This window comes from Manis javanica, chromosome 15 (assembly GCF_040802235.1).
Source record: "Manis javanica isolate MJ-LG chromosome 15, MJ_LKY, whole genome shotgun sequence".
In the NCBI taxonomy this organism is placed as follows: Eukaryota; Metazoa; Chordata; class Mammalia; order Pholidota; family Manidae; genus Manis; species Manis javanica.
Window position 1 is genome coordinate 82,779,379 of NC_133170.1, and position 19,575 is coordinate 82,798,953.

Genomic DNA, 19,575 nt, shown 5'->3' on the forward strand with positions numbered 1-19,575 from the left:
CGTGCTGGGACCCAGAGGAGCGGCGGGCTTAGAGAAGCGCAGTGCCTTCTGGGATGCACAATGAAGCCACGCTCTGACGTGCGCGAACGCGAGTTGCGTTGTCACGGTGACGGTTGCTAGGCGCCGTCGGAATTCGGCTCTCGGCGGGAAAGAAGCGGCAACCTGGGACTCCAAGTGAGGCCGCGCTCGGTTCTCCGCCAACGTTTGGCTTTTCCTTTGGTTCGTTCGCTGTTATGTGGATAAAGGGAGCAAAAGCTGCCTTTTTCCCCCACAGAGGTAATAGAGACTCGAGAGGCCATTGATATTTTATGAAGCTTAGGGGTGGGTTGAAAAATGATGACAGACTGAGCAGAGAACTTGTGGTATGTTTTAAATGTACATTTAGCACGTTTGAACACTTAACATGTACACATAAATTCAGTGTTTTGTTTCTCAAAGATAATTACAAGTTGTATGCAAATATTCACACCAAAGTGGTGTGGTCTGGGAAGCAGATAAAATTTTGTAGTGTGCTGTTTTCTTCCTTCAGGCTTCTGGACTCCATTTGGAGATGGGTTCGAAATTTTAAATTTGAGGCCCTTATGAATGTGTCCTCGCCCAAGATCATTGAACTTACCCTTTAGAGGTAGATGTAGATGTTAAGCCAGTGCTTGTTTTGAACAATGTAAATTTTATTTAAAGCTAAAATAAAATAAAACCCCAGTGATTCCACAGTGAAAACCCGGTAGAGGAAGGTGAGCTGTCAAAGGCTTTGAAGGAACTTGCCATTGAGGTGTGAGGAAAATCAGGGTTGTGGTGTTCACGGCGGAAGACTGAGGAGTGTTTCAAAAAGAATCTGAGGACAAAAGGATCGGGAATGACAAAGAGGAAGGAGAAAGAGACCAGAGGCAAAACTTGAGGAGATTCAGAGGATGGTGTAAGTCCATTATGACTGGAACATGGAGGGTATGATTGAGCAGGAGGAGACGGATGGACCTGAAGGTGGCTGGTTCATGAAAGGAACGTGGGAGTAAGGCTGGTGTCACAGGCGTGTGACCTGGACAGTTACCCATAGCCCCACACTTGGTCCAATGTCCCAGCACTATCTTGAAATTCTTAACAGTTTTTTAACAAGGAGCTCTGCATTTTCATTTCACACTGTTCCTTGCAAATCATGAAGCTGGTCCTACACAGGAGGGAGCCTGTTTTTCTCACATTGATTTTGAAGGGTCAGTGGAAGACATGCGTGAAGGAGTTCAGGACAGCAATTGTATATTCAGCTGTAGAGCTCAAAATTGAGCTCATTAGGCACCAAGTTTTACATGTGGGAAAACTGAGTCACAGGGAAGTGAAGGGACTCACCCAAGGTCAATCAGCTGCTAAATAGTGGAAAAAAGACTTTAACCCAGCAACCTGTCTGCAGAGCCCACTGCTGAAATCACACTGCCTGATGAGTGTGGACAGACTAGGGCATGCAACACTTAGTTCCTTCCTCTCTGTCTTGTGGAGTGTTGTGTGACTCCAGGACAATGCAAGGCAGATTTTACTTCCATAAAGGAAAATGGCTTTTAACCATTAGATCTGCCCACTCACGTATTGCTTTGTAAAACACTGAGCCTATCACGATTGTGGTGAAGAACCAGTCTTTGCAGGTAGACACACGTGGCTTTTACCTAAACACTATGGACAAGCCACTTTACCTTGGTGTACTTATTTTCAGTGGTAACATGGGGATAACACCAACTATATAGTTGTCAATTTAAATATTTTTAAATTATTGTTTTAAATAGAGAATTGTGGTGTAGACACTTTGGAAGACAGTTTGACAGTTTCTTACAAAGCTAAAGTCTTACTATTCACTCCAACAATGTCACTTCTAGGTATTTACTCAACTGATGTGAATGCTAAAAATCCACACAAAACCTGCATGTGAATGTTTGTAGCTTTATCATTTATTGCTAAAATTTAGAAGCAAACAAGATGTCCTTCAATAGGGATGGAGAAACACACCATGGTATATCTATACAGTGGAATATTATTTAGCAATAAAAAAGAGCTATCAAGCCATGAAAACACACTGATAAATCTTAAATGCATATTGCTAAGTGAAAGAAACCAGTCTGAAAAACGTACATACTGTAAGATTTTAATTTGACAACAATCCAGAAAAGGAAAACTATCAACATTAAGATTGATGGTTGGTAAAGGTTTGATGGTAGGAGGGAAGAAGGGTTAAATAGAGGAAGCCCAAGGGGTTTTTTAGGGTGGTGAAACTATTCTGTGTGATTCCGTCCTGGAGGATATATGACACTATGCATTTGTCAAAACCCATAGAATGTCACAGCACAAAGAGTGAATGTTATGTGTGCAGATTAACAAAAAATCTCTTGGGAGGTTGGTGCAGTCCCAGGATGGAATGCAGAATCTGACTAAACAATCTAACAGTTTTACAAATGTATGAAATAACCTCACTGATAAGTATGGGAGAAAGAGGTGATGACACAACGTATCAAAAATCCATTGACCATGTATGTGAAGGTTTGTTTTTGGTCTCTCAGTTCTATTCCAACAGTCTATATGTCAAACTATTTTGATCACAGTCACTTCATAGTAAGTTTTGAAATCAGGAAGTGTGAGTCCTCCAACTTTGTTTTCTTTTTCAGTATTATTTTGGCTATTACTAAGGGCCCCCAGCAGTTCCATATGAACTGATGATAAGCTCTTTCATTTCTGCAAAAAAGCCAATAGAATTTTGATAGGGGTTGTATTGAATCTGTAGATTGCTTTGGGTAGTGTTGCCATCTTAACAATATTAAGTCATCCAATCCACTGTTGGATTCTCCCAGAGGAGGACGCCGCCCCAAATCACTCACGAAAGACGTCTCTTGATGCAACAAGCAAGAGGAATTTATTCAGGAACCAGCTAGCAGGGGTCCAAGTTACCCGTCGCAGCGGGTCTCAACAAGGACCCCGAATAGTCTAAGCCAGAGGTTTTTATAGCATAGCACTTTCAAAAAGACAGTATTTTCTTACACAGTGTTTTAGCAAGATAAACTTGGTATGCATGACTGTCTGACCAAGGTTAGCAGTCTGAAGGCGGCAGCTGCCCACCACCTGGTGTTCATGATTAACTGATTTGAGGTTAGCTAACTGAAGGTCACTACATTTAACACTGGCTGACTGTTTTTTTTTTTTTTCAAGATTCTAATAATTTTCCTTCTCCTAGGCTAGAGGGTGGTGTTTAACCCTTTAAGATGGCTGTACTTATGCACTTATGCTAACTTTTGATTTTTCAGATCTTACACCACGAACATTTTTCCATTTAATTAGAGCTTCATTCAGCAATATTTTATAGTTTTCAGAGTACAAATCATTCACCTTTGTGGGATTAATGGGATTAATATATAAATCAAGAAATATAGAAATGAAATGTTCAGATACATATGACTTCATTGTTTTTCCTCCAACTCTTGATGCGTGATCAAAAACAGAATGATTAGAGCCAAAACAGTTCCTCCAACTCGTGACCACCCTCACATGGTTTCGTTATCCTTAAGGAGCGTCATGCCCTTGGGCTAGACTCAAGGTCAGATAATGACTGTGTGTTGATCATGTGTTGAACCCCCTACTCAGAATTCTTCAGATGTTTAAGTTCATTTGCTCAATAAATATATGAGGAGTGCCTTTTCGGCGTTACTCTTGTGCTGCAACGCCTTGAGTCCCCTGGCTGGCCTTTCAGATCTTCAGCATTCCCTCTCGTTCCCTCCAAATCTGCGGGTCAGAGGCAGGGGGGAGCTGACACACCTTCTTTGTTAAATTTATTGCTAGGTATTTTACTATTTTGGATACTATTGTAAATGAAATTAACTTCCTTTTCATATTACTTATTGCAGGTGTGTAAAAACATGCATTTTTGTGTATTGACCTTGTACTCTGTAACTTTGTCGAATTTTTTTTTTACTCTAACAGGTTTTGTGTGTGTGCATGTGTGTGTATTCTTTGGGATTTACTATATATGTAGGATTATGTCACCTGTGAATATAGTTTTATCTCTTTCTTTCCAATTTGGATGCCTTTTATTTATTTTTCTTGCCTAATTGCTCTGTCTACAACAAAATGTTGAATAGCCATGATGAAAGCAGACATCTTTGTCTTGTTCCTGATCTTGGGTGAGAGCTTTCATTGTTTCAACAAACAAGTGTGATTGGCTGGGGGTTTTCCATAAATGCCTTTTATCATTTTGAGGAAATTCCTTTGTATTTCTAGTTTTCTTAGTGTTTTCATCATGAAAAGGTGAAATATTTTGTCAAATAGTTTTTCTGTGTCAATTGAGATGATCATGTGGGTTTTATTCTTCATTGTGTTAATGTGGTGTATCATTTTTTGTTTGAACCACTTTTGCATTCTGGGATAAATCCTACTTGGTCATGGTGTATAATTCCTTTAACATGCTTTTGTACTCAGTTTCAGAGCCATAGAAGCGAAATGGGTATGTTGTTATGTTGAGGAGGAGACATTTGGTTCCCACCCAAGGGTAGGGGCTTGTTGCCAGGAGAACCAACCATGTGATTAGAGGGTGAGAACTTTGAGCCCCTAGCCCCCAAACCCTGGGAGGAGAGAGTGCTGAGGGGCTGGAGCTGGCATCACCCAAAGTCAGTGATTTAGTTCATCAGGACTGTGCAGTGAAGTCCTCACAGGGATATTGGTTTATAACTTTCATTTCTTGTGGTGTCTGTGTCAGACTTTGGTATTGAAGTGATACTGGCTTCATAGAATGATTTAGGAAGTATCCTTTCCTCTTCTATTTTTGGGGAAATTTTGAGAAACATTGGTGTAATTCTTTACATGTTTAGTAGAATTCACCAGGGAAGCTATCTGATTCTTCCTTTGATTTGTGTCTTCTCTCTTCTTTTGTCAGTCTACTGGTTTGTAAATTTAATAATTTCAAATAATCAGTTTATGTATTCATTGATTTCTCTATTCTGCCTTCTCCTTTGTTTATCTCCGCTCTAATCGGTTATTTTATTTTTTATACTAGCTTTGGGTTTAGTTTTCTGTTTGCTTCCTAGTTCTGTAAAGCATAAATTTAGGTTATTAATTTGAGCTCTTCTTTTTAATGTAGGCATTTGCAGCTATAAATTTCCTTTTGAGCACTGCTTTTGCTGCATCTAATAAATTTTGATATGTTGGTTTTATTTCTTTTTTTTCTTTTGGTATCATTAATATAAAATCACATGTGCAACACTGTAGTTACTAGATTCCCCCCATTATCAAGACCCACCACATACTCCATTACAGTAACTGTCCATCAGCGTAGGAAGATGCTATAGAGTCACTACTTGTCTTCTCTGTGTTACACTGCCTTCCCCATGCCCCCCCCAACATTATGTGTGCTAATCGTAATGCCCCTTATTCCCCTTCACCCTTCCTTCCCCTCCCCCACAGTCCCTTTCCCTTTGGTAACTGTTAGTCCATTCTTGGGTTCTGTGAGTCTGCTGTTATTTTGTTTCTTCAGTTTTTGCTTTGTTCTTATGCTCCACAGATGAATGAAATCATTTGGTACTTGTCTTTCTCTGCCTGGTTTATTTCACTGAACATAATACCCTCTAGCTCCATCCATGTTATTGCAAATGGTAGGATTTGTTTTCTTCTTATGGCTGAATAATATTCCATTGTGTATATGTACCACATCTTCTTTATCCATTCATCTACTGATGGACACTTAGGTTGCTTCCATTTCTTGGCTATTGTAAATAGTGCTGCAATAAACATAAGGGTGAATATGTCTTTTTCAAACTAGGCTGCTGCATTCTTAGGTTAAATTCCTAGGAGTGGAATTCCTGGGTCAAATGGTATTTCTATTTTTAGTTTTCTGAGGAACCTCCGTACTGCTTTCCACAATAGTTGAACTAGTTTACATTCCCACCAGCAGAGTGGGAGGGTTCTCCTTTCTCCACATCCCTCGCCAGCATTTGTTGTTCCTAGTATTTTCTATGTTGGCCATCCTAACTGGTGTGAGGTGATATCTCATTGTGGTTTTAATGTGCATTTCTCTGATAATTAGCGATGTGAAGCATCTTTTCATGTGCCTGTTGGCCATCTGAATTTCTTCTTTGGAGAAGTTCTATTCATATCCTCTGCCCATTTTTTAATAGGATTATTTGCCTTTTAGGTGTTGAGGCATGTGAGTTCTTTATATATTTTGGATGTTAACCCCTTGTTAGATATGTCATGTATGAATATATTCTCCCATACTGTAGGATGTCTTTTTGTTCTACTGATGGTGTCCTTTGCTGTACAGAAGCTTTTTAGAATGATGTAGTCCCATTTGTTCATTTTTTATTTTGTTTCCCATGCCCGAGGAGATGCATTCAGGAAAAAGTTGCTCTTGTTTATATTCAAGAGATTTTTGCCTATGTTTTCTTCTAAGAGTTTTATGGTTTCATGACTTACACTCAGGTCTTTAATCCATTTTGAGTTTACTTTTGTGTATGGGGTTGGACAATAATCCAGTTTCATTATCTTGCATGTAGCTGTCCAGTTTTGCCAACACCAAGCTGTCATTTCCCCATTGTATATTCATGATTCCTTTATCATATATTAATTGACCATATATGCTTGGGTTTATATCTGGGCTTTCTAGTGTGTTCCATTGGTCTATGGTTTGTTCTTGTGCCAGTACCAAATTGTCTTGATTACTGTGGCTGTGTAGTAGAGCTTGAAGTCAGGGAGTGTAATCCCCCCAGCTGTATTTTTCCTTCTCAGGATTGCTTTGGCTATTCAGGGTCTTTGGTGGTTCCATATGAATTTTAGAACTATTTGCTGTAGTTCATTGAAGAATGCTGTTGGTATTTTGATAGGGATTGCATTGAATCTGTAGATTGCTTTAGGCAGGATGGCCATTTTGACAATATTAATTCTTCCTGTCCTTGAGCATGGGATCTGTTTCCATTTTTTGGCATCTTCTTTAATTTCTCTCATGAGTATCTTGTAGTTTTCAGGGAATAGGTCTTTCACTTCCTTGGTTAGGTTTGTTCCTAGGTAGTTTATTCTTTTTGTCACAATTGTGAATGGAATTGTTTTTCTGATTTCTCTTTCTGCTAGTTCATCGTTAGTGTATAGGAAAGCAACAGATTTCTGTGTACTAATTTTGTATCCCGCAACTTTGATGAATTCAGATATTAGATTTAATAGTTTTGGAGTGGATTCTTTAGGATTTTTATGTAGGATATCTTGTCATCTGCAAACAGGGACAGTTTACCTTCTTCCTTGCCAATCTGGATGCCTTTTATTTCTTTGTGTTGTCTGATTGCTGTGGTGAGGACCTCCAGAACTATGTTGAATAAAAGTGGGGAGAGTGGGCATCCTTGTCTTGTTCCTGATCTTAAAGGAAAAGTTTCAGCTTCTTGCTGTTCAGTATAATGTTGGCTGTGGGCTTGTCATATATGGCCTTTATTATGTTGAGGTACTTGCCCTCTATACCCATTTTGTTGAGAGTTTTTATCATGAATGGATGTTGAATTTTGTTGAATGCTTTTTCAGCATCTGTGGAGATGATTGTGTTGTTTTTGTCGTTTTTGTTGATGTGGTGGATGATATTGATGAATTTTTCAAATGTTGTAGCATCCTTGCATCCCTGGGATGAATCCCACATGATCGTGATGGATAATCTTTTTGATGTAGTTTTAAATTCAGTTTGCTAATATTTTGTTGAGTATTTTTGCGTCTATGTTCATCAGGGATATTGATCTATAGTTTTCTTTTTTTGTGCTGTCTTTGCCTAGTTTTGGTATTAGAGTGATGCTGACCTCATAGAATGAGTTTGGGAGTATTCCCTCCTCTTCTACTTTTTGGAAAACTTTCAGGAGGATGGGTATTAGGTCTTCACCAAATGTTTGATAAAATTCAGCAGTGAAACCATCTGTTCCAGGAGTTTCGTTCTTAGGTAGTTTTTTGATTACCAATTCAATTTCCTTGCTAGTAATTGGTCTATTCAGATATTCTGTTTCTTCCTGTGTCAGTCTTGGAAGGTTGTATTTTTCTAGAAAGTTGTCCATTTCTTCTAGGTTATCCAGTTTGTTAGCATATAATTTTTCATAGTATTCTCTCATAATTATTTGTATTTCTGTGGTGTCCATAGTGATTTTCCATTCTCATTTCTGATTCTGTTTATGTGTATAGACTCTCTTTTTTTCTTGATAAGTCTGGCTAGGGATTTATCTATTTTGTTTATTTTCTCAAAGAACCAGCTCCCACTTTCATTGATTCTTTCTATTGTTTTACTCTTCTGGATTTTATTTATTTCCACTCTTATCTTCATTATGTTCCTCCCTCTACTGACTATGGGCCTCATTTGTTCTTCTTTTTCTAGTTTCATTAATTGTGAGTATAAACTGTTCACTGGGGATTGTTCTTCTTTCCTGAGGTAGGCCTGTGTTGCAATATACTTCGCTCTTAGCACGACCTTCTCTGTGTCCCACAAATTTTGCAGTGTTGAGTTATTGTCATTTGTCTCCATATATTGCTTGATCTATTTCTAGTTTCATACCCTTGTGGTCTGAGAAGCTGGTTGGTACCATTTCAATCCTTTTCAATTTACTGAGCCTGCTTTTGTGGCCTAGTATATAATCTATTTTTGAAAATGTTCCGTGTGCACTTGAGAAGAATGTGTATCCTGTTGCTTTTGGATGGAGTGTTCTGTAGATGTCCATTAGGTCCGTCTGTTGTAATACATTGTTCAGTGCCTCTGTTGCTTTATTTATTTTCTGTCTGGCTGATCTGTCCTTTGGAGTGAGTGGTGTGTTGAAGTCTCCTAAAATAAAAGCATTGCATTCTATTTCCCCCTTTAATTCTGTTAGTATTTGTTTCACATATGTAGGTGCTCCTATGTTAGCTGCTATAGGTATTTATAATCGTTATATCCTCTTGTTGGACTGACCCCTTTATCGTCATGTAATGTCCTTTGTCTTTTGTGACTTTCTTTGTTTTGAAGTCTATTTTGTCTGATACAAGTATTGCAACTCCTGTTTTTTCTCCGTATTAGTTGCATGAAATATCTTTTTCCATCCCTTTACTTTCAGTCTGTGTATGTCTTTGGGTTTGAAGTGAGTCTCTTATAGGCAGCATATAGATGGATCTTGTTTTTTTTATTCATTCAGTGACTCTATGTCTTTTGATTGGTGCATTCAGACCATTTACATTTAGGGTGATTATCGATAGGAATGTTCTTATTGCCATTGCAGGCTTTAGATTAGTGGCTACCAAAGGTTCAAGGGTAATTCCCTTACTATCTAACAGTCTTATTTAACTCACTTAGAATGCTATTAGAAACAACCCAAAGGTTCTTTTTTTTCCCCTCCTTTTTCTTCCTCCTCCATTTTTTATATATTAGGTATCATATTCTGTACTCTTTGTCTATCCTTTGATTGACTTTGGGGGTAGTTGATTTTGCATCTGGTTAGTAATTAATTGTTCTACTTTTCTGTGGTTTTATTTCCCCTGGTGACAGCTATTTAGCCTTAGGAATATTTCCATCTACAGGAGTCCCTCCAAAATGCACTGTAGAGGTGTTTGTGGGAGGTAAATTCTCTCAGCTTTTGTTCATCTGAAAATTGTTTAATCCCTCCTTCAAATTTAAATGATAACCTTGCCGGGTAGAGTATTCTTGGTTCGAAGCCCTTCTGTTTCATTGCATTAAATATATCATACCACTCCCTTCTGGCCTGTAAGGTTTCTGTTGAGAAATCTGATGATAGCCTGATGGGTTTTCCTTGTGTGTGATCTTTTTTCTCCCTCTAGCTGCTTTTAAGTCTGTCTTTATCCTTGATCTTTGCCATTTTAATTATTATATGTCTTGATGTTGTCTTCCTTGGGTCCTTTGTGTTGGGAGATCTGTGCATCTCCATGGCCTGAGAGACTATCTCCTTTCCCACACTGGGGAAGTTTTCAGCAATTACCTCCTCATTGACACTTTCTATCCCTTTTTCTCTCTCCTCTTCTTCTGGTACCCCTATAATGCAAATATTGTTCTGTTTGGGTTGGCCGCACAGTTCTCTCAATACTCTTTCATTTTTAGAGATCCTTTTTTTCTCTCAGTGCCTCAGCTTCTTTGCAGTCCTCTTCTCTAATTTCTATTCCATTTACCATCTCTTCTACATCTAATCTGCTTTTAAATCCCTCCATTGTATGTAGCATTTCAGATATGGAATTTCTTAATGATTGAATCTCTGTCGTAAATTCGTCCCTGAGTTCTTGAACATTTTTCTGTATCTTCATGAGCATGTTTACGATTTTTATTTTGAACTCTCTTTCAGGAAGATTGGTGAGTTCAGTTTCATTTGGCCCATTTTCTAGGGTTTGTGAGATTTTGGTCTGAACTGGGTTCCTTTGACATTTCATATTTCTATGTGGCACGTTCTAGTTACCAGAAGTTCTAGTCTCTGGAACTGCTCAGCCCCTGGAGTGAGGTCAGGTGTCACAGGGGAGCGGTGATGGTGCCTAGGGGGAGGAAAGAGCTGTTTCCTGCTTCCCGGCTGCAGTACCTGTCTCCACTGTCAGAGCCAGTGAGCCGAGCACACAAGTGTAAGCCTCTGTGCTTTGTGTCTGTAGCTGTCATAAGCAGGGCCTTCCTCTGGCTGGCCTGACACCAAGGCAGTGACTGCCAGTTTGCAAGCCAGTGCCAGCAGGCTAGGAGGAAGGCACAGCAGGCAGCATATCACAGTGGGGGGCCTCGGAACTGAGTAGCCAGCCAGGGGGATGGAGTGCCTGAAGCTTCTGAAAGTTCCCAACCTGCTGGACAGAGCACACTCAGACAACCTTGTACATCTATCCCTTCTCCCACGCAGAAAGCTCCGTGGAAACCCTGCCCCTTCAGTAGCCCTTTTGCTACTAGGAAGCCTCTCAGACCACCCACCTTTCCTTTGTCCCAGAGCAGCCAGATTTGAATCCATGTCCTTCCACTAACAGCTGGAATCTCAGTTTCTCAAGCATTCCACCTGTCTTAGTTTTCCAATCCCACTAATCTTCAGAGCACCATGCAGTGTAGGTTTGTGCTCACAAAGCAGATCTCCAGGGCTCGGTGTTCAGCAGTCTTAGGCTTCCACCCGCTCCCTGCTCCATTTCTCCTCCTCCCGCTGGTGACCTGGAGTTGGGGAAGAGCTTGGGTCCCTCCAGGTCACAGCTTTGGTACGTAACCCTGTTGCTTGAGGTCTGCTCTGTTCTCCAGGTGTATTCAGTCTGGTGCAGCCCTCTTTCCTGTTGCTCTTTTAGGATTAACTCTGTTAACTATATTTCCATATTATATGTGGTTTTGGGAGGAGTTCTCTTTCTCACCTCTCACACTGCCATCTTCAATTGATCACTGACCATTCTTTCTGGCACATCTTATCGATTTCTTTTGTCTGAGCTATCTATTACTGAGAAAGATGAGTTATACTCTTCCACTTGCATGGTGGATTTATATATTTCTCCTTGTAGTTTTATCAAAATTCCTTTTCTATTTTGTAGCTAAATTATTGGATTAGGATGGCTAAAAAATCTCAGTGAATCAAATCTTTTATCACTATGTGGTAACCTTCTGTTCCAATCACTATAGTTGAGTAACAAGTCATCCCCAAATTTACTGGCTTAAATTTAAAATTAAATTTCAATTTAAAAATAAAACAAGAATCATTTTATTATATCATGGTTTCTGTGGGTTAAAAATTGGGGATGGCTTCAGTTAAGTGGTTCTATCTTTGGATCTTTTATGCAGTTGCAGTGAAAGCACAGTCCAAGGGCTGGAAAAGCTGTGAAGGGGGGTGGCAGCTGAATATCCCTCCCTCTCTTCAGGTAATCTCAGAGCTTCTTCAGGTAATCATGTGGATTACTTCTGTGGGCCAATTTGGGCATTTACCCCAGGGTAGCAGTCTCAGGGCAGTTGGACTTTTTACACTATAGCTCAGGACTCCAACTCAAGTGTTGTCATAAGCAAGTAGGAAGTGCATTTTCTCTTCTGACCTGGAGTCATTCTGCTACTTACATGCAAGTCACAAACTTGCCCAGATTCAAAGGGAGGGAAATTAAACTTCTTCTCTTTGTGGATGAATGACAAAATTGTAGTAGATGATGTGGAGCAGGGATATTGTTGTAGCCATCTTTGCAAAATAGATCTAGTATACTCTCTGTCTCTATTGATGTTTTTTGTATAAGATTTTGATCTGATACTAATATTGCTAAGTCAACTTTATTTTGGCTGTTATTTTTCTGGTATATCTTTTTCTGCCTTTCAATCATTTTGTATTCTTATGTTACAGGAAATGTCTCTTAACAGAATATAGCTGGATATTTTTTAAACTAACCTGATAGTCTTTGTTCTTTAAACGGACAGTTTGATCCATTTACATGGATTATAATGGATGATACACTTGGGTTTTTGTCTTCTAGTCTTTGTTCCATCTATTCAATTTTTCTAGGTTTCTTTTTTCTTCTTCCCTCTCCTGTTTTTGTTTTGTTTTGGATTAAATTCTCCCCATACTAATTCTTTTTCCCACTCTACTAGTTCATTTATTCTCTTTCTGTTCTTTTAATGATTATCCAAAAATTTTAACTTACCAGTGGATTTATTAGATCCTTAAGTTAATCATTCTTTTGGTCACCTCAGGAACAGTACAAAGATCTTGTACACTTTAATTCCTATCTGATTCCTTTAGATGTATATACAATTGTACTTTATTTTTATCTTGATTTTATATTCTATGTATCAGACATTATTTGTTTTATGTAGTCCAAATTAGTTTACAGTTATCCTCAAGCTTGACATTTTCTTTGCTACCATTCTTTCTTACATCTTAGGCTTTCTTTCTGGAATTGTTTTCCTTCTTCTGGAGATATGTTGGTAATGTTTCACTGTAAGTAAAGTCTTCATTTTTGGTTGTCTTAAATGTCTTTATTTTACTCAGTTTTTGTTTTTGGGTTATGGTTTCACTGGGTATAGAATTCCAGGTGGCTAGTATATTCTCTCAGTGCAATGAAGATATTCTAGCATGCTCTGGCTTCCACTGTTACTACTGAGAAGTTTCGTCAGTAAAATTATTGTCTCTTTGTATATATCATGTCTTTTTCTGGCTTGTAGGGTATTATCTTTATCTTTGATGTTTTTTGTTTTGTTATAATGTATCTAGGTTTGGATTTTTAAAAAATTTATTTAGGTTGAGATTAACTGGGATTCCTCATTTTGAGGATTGATATCTTTCTCCAATTCTGGAAAATTCTCAGCCATTGTCTTTTGAAATATTGTCTCTTCACTCTTGCCATTTTCTTCTTCTGTAATTCCATTAGACTTATGTTGGACCACCTTACTCTATCTTCCATGCCTCTTAACTGCTCACATTTTTTGAAATCACATTTTATTTAACTTGCAAAAAGAAGTATACAATTAATATGTATGGACTGATTTAGACAAAAATTAAAGTCAACTATGATATTTGATAAACTATCAAAGATGAGACTAAGATTTTAATTTTATTAAGGAATTAGTAAGTTTTAAGATTTTATTAAATAATAATTTATTAGTTAGCATCTTATTTATTCTTTAAGTTTTATAAGGTTAAAATCAAGATGTGAGTCCTTGAGTAACTGGTCAAAATACGGTTCTCCCACAGCATATCACTTTGTACCCAGTCTTCCAAAAGACTTCCTTCCATAAGTGACTTAAAATCAACATTTTATTCTGGGACTTTTGCCTCTCCATATAAGCTTTAGGGTCAGTTTGTCAATATCCACAAATAGCTTATTGGGATTTTCATTGTGGTTATTTGAATCTATAGATCACATTGGAAAAAATTGACATCTTAACAATATTGAGTCTTCTAATCCATGAACACAGAATACCTCTCCATTTATGAAGATCTTTGAGTTCTTTTTCAGAATTTTATAGTTTTCTGCATACACATCCCATACATATTTTATTAAATTTACTGCTCACATTGTTTTACCTCTCTGTCTTTTGCAATTATTTGAGGCCTAGGTTTTGAAGTACATTCTGAGAGAGATATCATTTCCTTCTGTCATGTACTGGGCTAGTTTTAAAAATATTGCTTATAGTAATATTCACTTTTAGTGTTATTATTAAGGTCTTAACAGTGGGAATGGACGCTCTCACAGAAAGGCAGTGTGCGTCGGAGGAAGGTGCCTCAGCCCTTCCTACGAAACCTCAGGATAGCCATTTGGCCCCTCAATTTCTTCATTAGCGAGCTGGAGCACGCGAGGTTGTTCTGAGGACTAACTGAAAAATGGAGACCTTGCTTGGCACATGGTGGGCACTCAGCTGATACATCTTGGGTCAGAATCTGTTTCATGAACTCAGACTGTAGGCCAGTTACTTGTCCTACTTTAATTTTCATGAAACCCTTCCACAGGTGGGTATCGCTATGACCCCGTTGAGATAAGGACACTGAAGCAGAGAGAGAAAGTAACATGTCCAAGTCCACACAGACGTAAGTGGCATATTCTGAGCCTGAGCCTGGTTGGTCAGATACCACGTCTGTGTCTATTCAGCTCTGCCATTTTTGACCACCAGGGCCTGGGAGCATTGTCTCTTCTACTGTTTCCCTGCCAGTCCCCTTTCCTTGGCCACCTCCAGCCTTCATACATGTTGTTCCCTCTGCTTAGAACACTCCTGTGGCTACGGAAGTAGCCAAAAGAAAGGAAGATGGTTCCAGTATTTACTTTGGAGCTGGATCCAGAGCTCCACAGAAGAGCCTATAGATTCAAGACAGTTGCAAAGGTCTGTGGGGTAGTTCTCCTGGGATCTGCTAGCAAGAATCCAGTGTGTCTCCTCCAGAGGTTCCTGGTCAGGACAGCCAGCCTTTGAGGAGAGAGAAGGTGCAGGGGAAAGAAAGGAAGGCCGTCAGATAGGATAACCCAGATCCTGTCACAGCCTTGTCTGATGTTTCCCAGGGCTGCGTGGCTTAGGATGGTCTGACAGTTTTGTGTCACACAAAGCTATTTTCTCATACTAATCTGGAATCCAGACATTGGATTTGGAAACTCGTTAAGTGGACATTTACTCTTCCTTGGAGAATTCTTTCCTGGATTTTGATAGTTAGCTACTAATAACTGAAATTGAATGAGCTCAAGGCATAGGCCAGGCACTCTAAGCATTTTACCTGCATTCTCATATGATCCTCATGAGAAACCTATGAACGCAGCATTACACTCCCATTTTACAAGAAACAAGCTTAGAAATGGTGACTTGCCAAAGGCCACAGAGGCAGGATTGGAGTCCAGGTCTGTAGGATGACCCTTTTTTTGTTGTTATTGTTGAGATTTAATAATATCATTTTTTTGTCTTATCAAGGACATTCTTAAGTGAAACCAGCTTTTTTTCCCCTCCCCCAAAGTACATGGGGGAAGAAATAAAATTACTATCACAGTTTGGACCACTGCCTTGATTCCTGCTAAAGCAATGCAATTTTAAACACCACTGCTTGCACCATCAGTGCAAATGCCCAAACAGTAAAAAAGACAAATAATGTCTTTGTATTAGTTTTGAAAGGAATTTTAACTCACTGACCCCTTATAGGGTCTTGGAGACCCCCAGGGCTCCACACACCATACTTTGAGAACTACTCTCTAGATTATGGGACTATTGATGATTTTTTTTCTTTTCTTCCCCCTCCTCCTCTTTCTCTTTCTTCCTTCTTAACAAATCTGTATTTTCTAATTTTTTGTGCAATCTATATGTGTCACTTAATGTAATCTTTTAAAATCTAAAATTATGGACATCTTTCTACATTCAATGGGCTCTTAAGTTAGATTTTATATATTTACAGATTACTTAATAAAAGAGAATATTCCATATATAACCATGCAGACATGTATTCGTTGTTCTCCTGCCATCTCCATGCATACAGTTTTATTTTTTCCTTTTGGATTCTTTCTTAGGCTATGTCCTAGTCTGTCATCCTAAAACCACCAGGAACAAACCTCTAATCTGACAAAATCAGTCTTGTTGACCCACATCAATGAGGGAGACCCACCTGCAGAGGGAATGCGGGGCCTGATTACACAAGGGGTAAGTCTGTGTAAGGTTATTAAAGTATTTGGGTGAAGGGTGGGGTTGGGTGAAATGTAAACCAAGCGGTGCTTTGATAGGCTCGACACAGTGCAGGGCCATAGGCGAAAGGTCAGCTTAGGTCCAGACAGAGAATTTGCCTCTGGGGCCGCTCCCATGGAAACTATAAAAATAGGTATGAAATACTGAATCTACAGACTTCTCTCCTGAGGCTGATTTTCTGTGTCAAAGTGACTTAGCTCCTCCAGGCATGTTTCTCTCTTAGTAATAGGATTTCAAACAGCAAATTTCTGAGAGTTTGTGATTTTAGGGAAAAAAAGAAATCTCAATGAAAAAGCAAGTCACTCCAAGAACATGGTTATTGGGATTCTTTACAGCTATAATACAACCTTGGGAGAAATAATGTTTCCTGTTAATACTGCAGCTGGCTTTATCCATGCCCGTCCTGATGCAGGCAGGGGCAGGCAGACTTCTACAGGTTCATTTCAAACTCATTTTTGCTTTCTCCATTATAGACCCTCAAACAGAAATACTGAACCAAGTGATTTAATCATCTTTCTTTTTTACTTTCTCTGGGCTTGTTATCTGAAACAGCCCAGCTCCACTCCCAGCCAGTCAGTTTCTAATAACTCTGGCAAATGTGCCTGCTTTCCGCTGGTCACCTTGGTACCCCTGAGTCCTTGGGGATTAGAAGTGACCTTCCTGAAAGCAGCTGCTTCTCACTGGAGGCAGGGTGTCCCTCCACTATGGCTGCCTCCTCCAGGCTGCCCTCCTGGAGTTGGCAGGAACTCATCATTGCTACCTATCACAGGCAGAAGGTGGGGGACCAGGGCAGTGCTGTCCTGGACAGAGGCAGCTCCACTGCACACGCACTGCTGAGGCTCCCCCTGGAGGGCCAAACCCAAGGATCTGCAGAGGTTGGGCCTCCAGCTGGTCTTCTTTCCCCAGAACCTCACCCCAGTGGGCCACAGCTAGCCTTCCTACACCAGATGATCTGATTTTAAATGTACAAAATACTTTTAAACAGATGCAGATCTTTGTATTCATCTTTGTCAAGAGCTTGACTTGTGATAAATCAAGCACAAAACTAGATTATCTCAAAAGAATGAATCTTGGTGATTTGTCACAAAATGATTGCAATAAAAGCCTTATTTGGAAATAATTGGAAGTATTTTAGGGTCATAACATCTTCACAATTTGAATTGGAAGGGATTGATAGTTAGAATGATCTTGTCCTATCTTCTCATCTCACACAAGAGAAACTATTTCAAACTCAGGTTAAGTGACCTGACCAAGGTCACACAGCACCACCAGAGTTAACTCTTGGACATTGAAGCAAATGAAGAATCGTTTTGTTCTCTCTCCTCCTCGCAGAGATGTTTTTAAATTACTTTCCTAGTCATGACAACTGGCCCTGACACCCATGGCTTTGTACCTCACTCAGATGATGAACTCCTGTTCCTTAACTTGTTTTGTATTGTCCCCAGGAGGCCCCCAGCTTTCTGGTTGGTTGAAAAAACTGACCTGTCTGGTCCGAGTCCAGCTGGCCTTCCCTCTGGGCTGGCAGGCTGACAACAGCTGACGCCAGCAGTCGCTCACGTGACCACCGCAGCTCTCTGTTCTGCTCCGTGTCCCAGGCCTGAGTGGGTACTTCCAGGGGCTCCTTCCATGAGGGGCACCAGGTAGGCACCCCAGCCCTGCCCATCCATCACTGGAACTGCTAGGGGGACACCAGGCAGCACAGTCAGACAGACTTGGGCAGATCAGATGTGGGGCATTCCGTGCTGGTCCAGGGCTCTTGAGGCAGCAGGGACACAATGTGGCTGGCCTCAAGATGTCTCATGCCCTCCATTCTTGCCTCTCCCCTCTCCTTGTCCCCTGCCTCCAGGCGTGCCGCTGTCCCTTCCTCTGTTTGTTCTTCCTTTCCTCTCAGCTACAGACATTTCCCCTTCCTGTGCCGATTGGAGGGGTTAATCAGTGACAGGAAGCTGCCTCTCTCAGCAGTTACTGGCTGTCGTCAGGAAAGCCTGAGCAAGGCCAGCCCTCGGAGTCTGTCCTGCTTCCTGCCTACTGCTCACCTGCCTGCTCTTGCCATGGGGTGCCTTGGGGCCTTCCTCTTCCTGCTGGGAGGCCTGGGAGCTCTCGCTAAGTTGTGGGGTAAGTAACCGAATCTACCCTGTACCTCTTTCCCAGGCAGAGGGAGGTGAGTGTGGGAGACCCGGGGGGAGAGACGAGTCTGAGAAGGGAACGGCCTGGTCAGGGCAAGGCATTTGCATTATATTCACACGCTGGGGCCTGGCTATTCCAGCTCTGTGTCCCAGTGCCCTTAGGAGCCTCAGGACCTCTCAGGACTTGTCTGGGAGCTTGAGGGTACAGGCGGCAGGCTGCTTGTGCCCTGGAGCTGGGCAGAAGGCAGCCGGCAGGAAGGGAATCCTCAGCAGTCTGGGACCGCCCCCCTCTCCTCTTGTTGCACGCTGCCCACAGCATTATGCTCTGCAGTGTGCTTTCACCATCAGGGTCTCTTGTGGTGCTTGGAGGAACCAAGAGGCACATTCAGTCCTGTCCAGCTGACAGCTGAAGCAGCCAAGGGTTGGAGGGGCCAAGTGACCCACCAAAGTGCTCTAGCTTTCCAGGACTTTCCCAGACCCCGTTCTCGGAGCTCCAGGCCAGCATCTTCCCTGGGCACCAGGAGCTTCCCGCCTGTGTTCCACAAACACAGCCAGGCACTTGGATCTTGGTTCCTGCCCAGACAGTACCCAGGGGCACCTGGGACCCGGTCCTCACCCTTACTCAGCATGAACCTTTCAACATAGACCCCACAAGAGCCCTGAATTGGGTTTGGGTACAGTCCACTGCTGCTGAGCCACTTAGTCCCTCCTAGCCTCTTTCTCTCACCAGTAAAATGGGCTAAGAATGCTCCCTGCCTCCTCCTTGCTGTGGTGTGAGGGATCTCACACCGCCTGCTTTACCAGCTTAAAGCTCTGGGCAGTTGTGAAACTCACCAGATGGTGCCCCACTGCTAGCGCGGGGCAGGCTGCTGGGTCTCTGAATGTCAGTGCCAGCCCATCAGTCCTCAGCTGGCAGAGCCGGGCAGCCCTGGGAGCACAAGGCCCTGGTGGGGAGAGAGCTTGCCCAGGGCCATTTTATTATCTGGGTGAATCTTCCTGGCTCTTTCCTGAGGTTGCAGAGTTGTGGTTATCAGCCTCTTTTTACAGCTCTGGCTTCTCTTCTTATCACTTCTAATCCCAGGGCTGACTCACCTGATGGAGGTCAGAGCCCAGGTGTGGGCAGGGACCCTCACCAGTTTGAAGAAAAGGGAGAGGGAGAGAAAGGTACAGAGGGATGGATGACTAGAGAGACAGCCTGAGAGATGTGGAGACAGACTGATCCAGAGAGAGAGAGAGAGAAATAGCGGCAGAAATGGAGACAGACACCCAGAAAGTCACCAGGAAAGGGAAGGGAAAGAAAAGCGCACACCACCCCCACCCCTGAGCTCATAGCCACGATACTGTGACATTTGGGAAAACAAGCATTTGATGGCG

The 19,575-nt window shown here is 41.2% G+C and overlaps 1 protein-coding gene and 1 long non-coding RNA gene across 5 annotated transcripts in view; one reads left to right on the forward strand and one right to left on the reverse strand.

The window, feature by feature from the left end:
- The first annotated feature begins 143 nt into the window (after positions 1-143).
- TCN2 (transcobalamin 2) overlaps positions 144-19,575 on the forward strand; it is a 31,490-nt gene continuing 12,058 nt past the window's right edge. The window contains exons 1-4 of one of the 4 annotated variants that reach the window (XM_073223698.1): positions 144-276; positions 15,904-16,033; positions 17,521-17,715; positions 17,922-18,190. In XM_073223698.1, the coding sequence (XP_073079799.1) occupies positions 17,702-17,715; positions 17,922-18,190 (283 nt within the window). In that variant the 5' untranslated portion in view covers positions 144-276; positions 15,904-16,033; positions 17,521-17,701. Of the gene's footprint in view, positions 277-12,727; positions 12,867-15,903; positions 16,034-17,520; positions 17,716-17,921; positions 18,191-19,575 lie in introns of those variants that run through there. The other 3 variants (XM_073223700.1, XM_073223701.1, XM_073223699.1) reach the window with 3 other exon arrangements.
- On the reverse strand, positions 13,442-17,974 carry LOC140846606 (uncharacterized). The gene is made up of 2 exons (XR_012125897.1): positions 17,558-17,974; positions 13,442-14,824 (listed from the first exon to the last, which is right to left on the reverse strand). It is a non-coding gene; the product is annotated as an uncharacterized lncRNA (long non-coding RNA).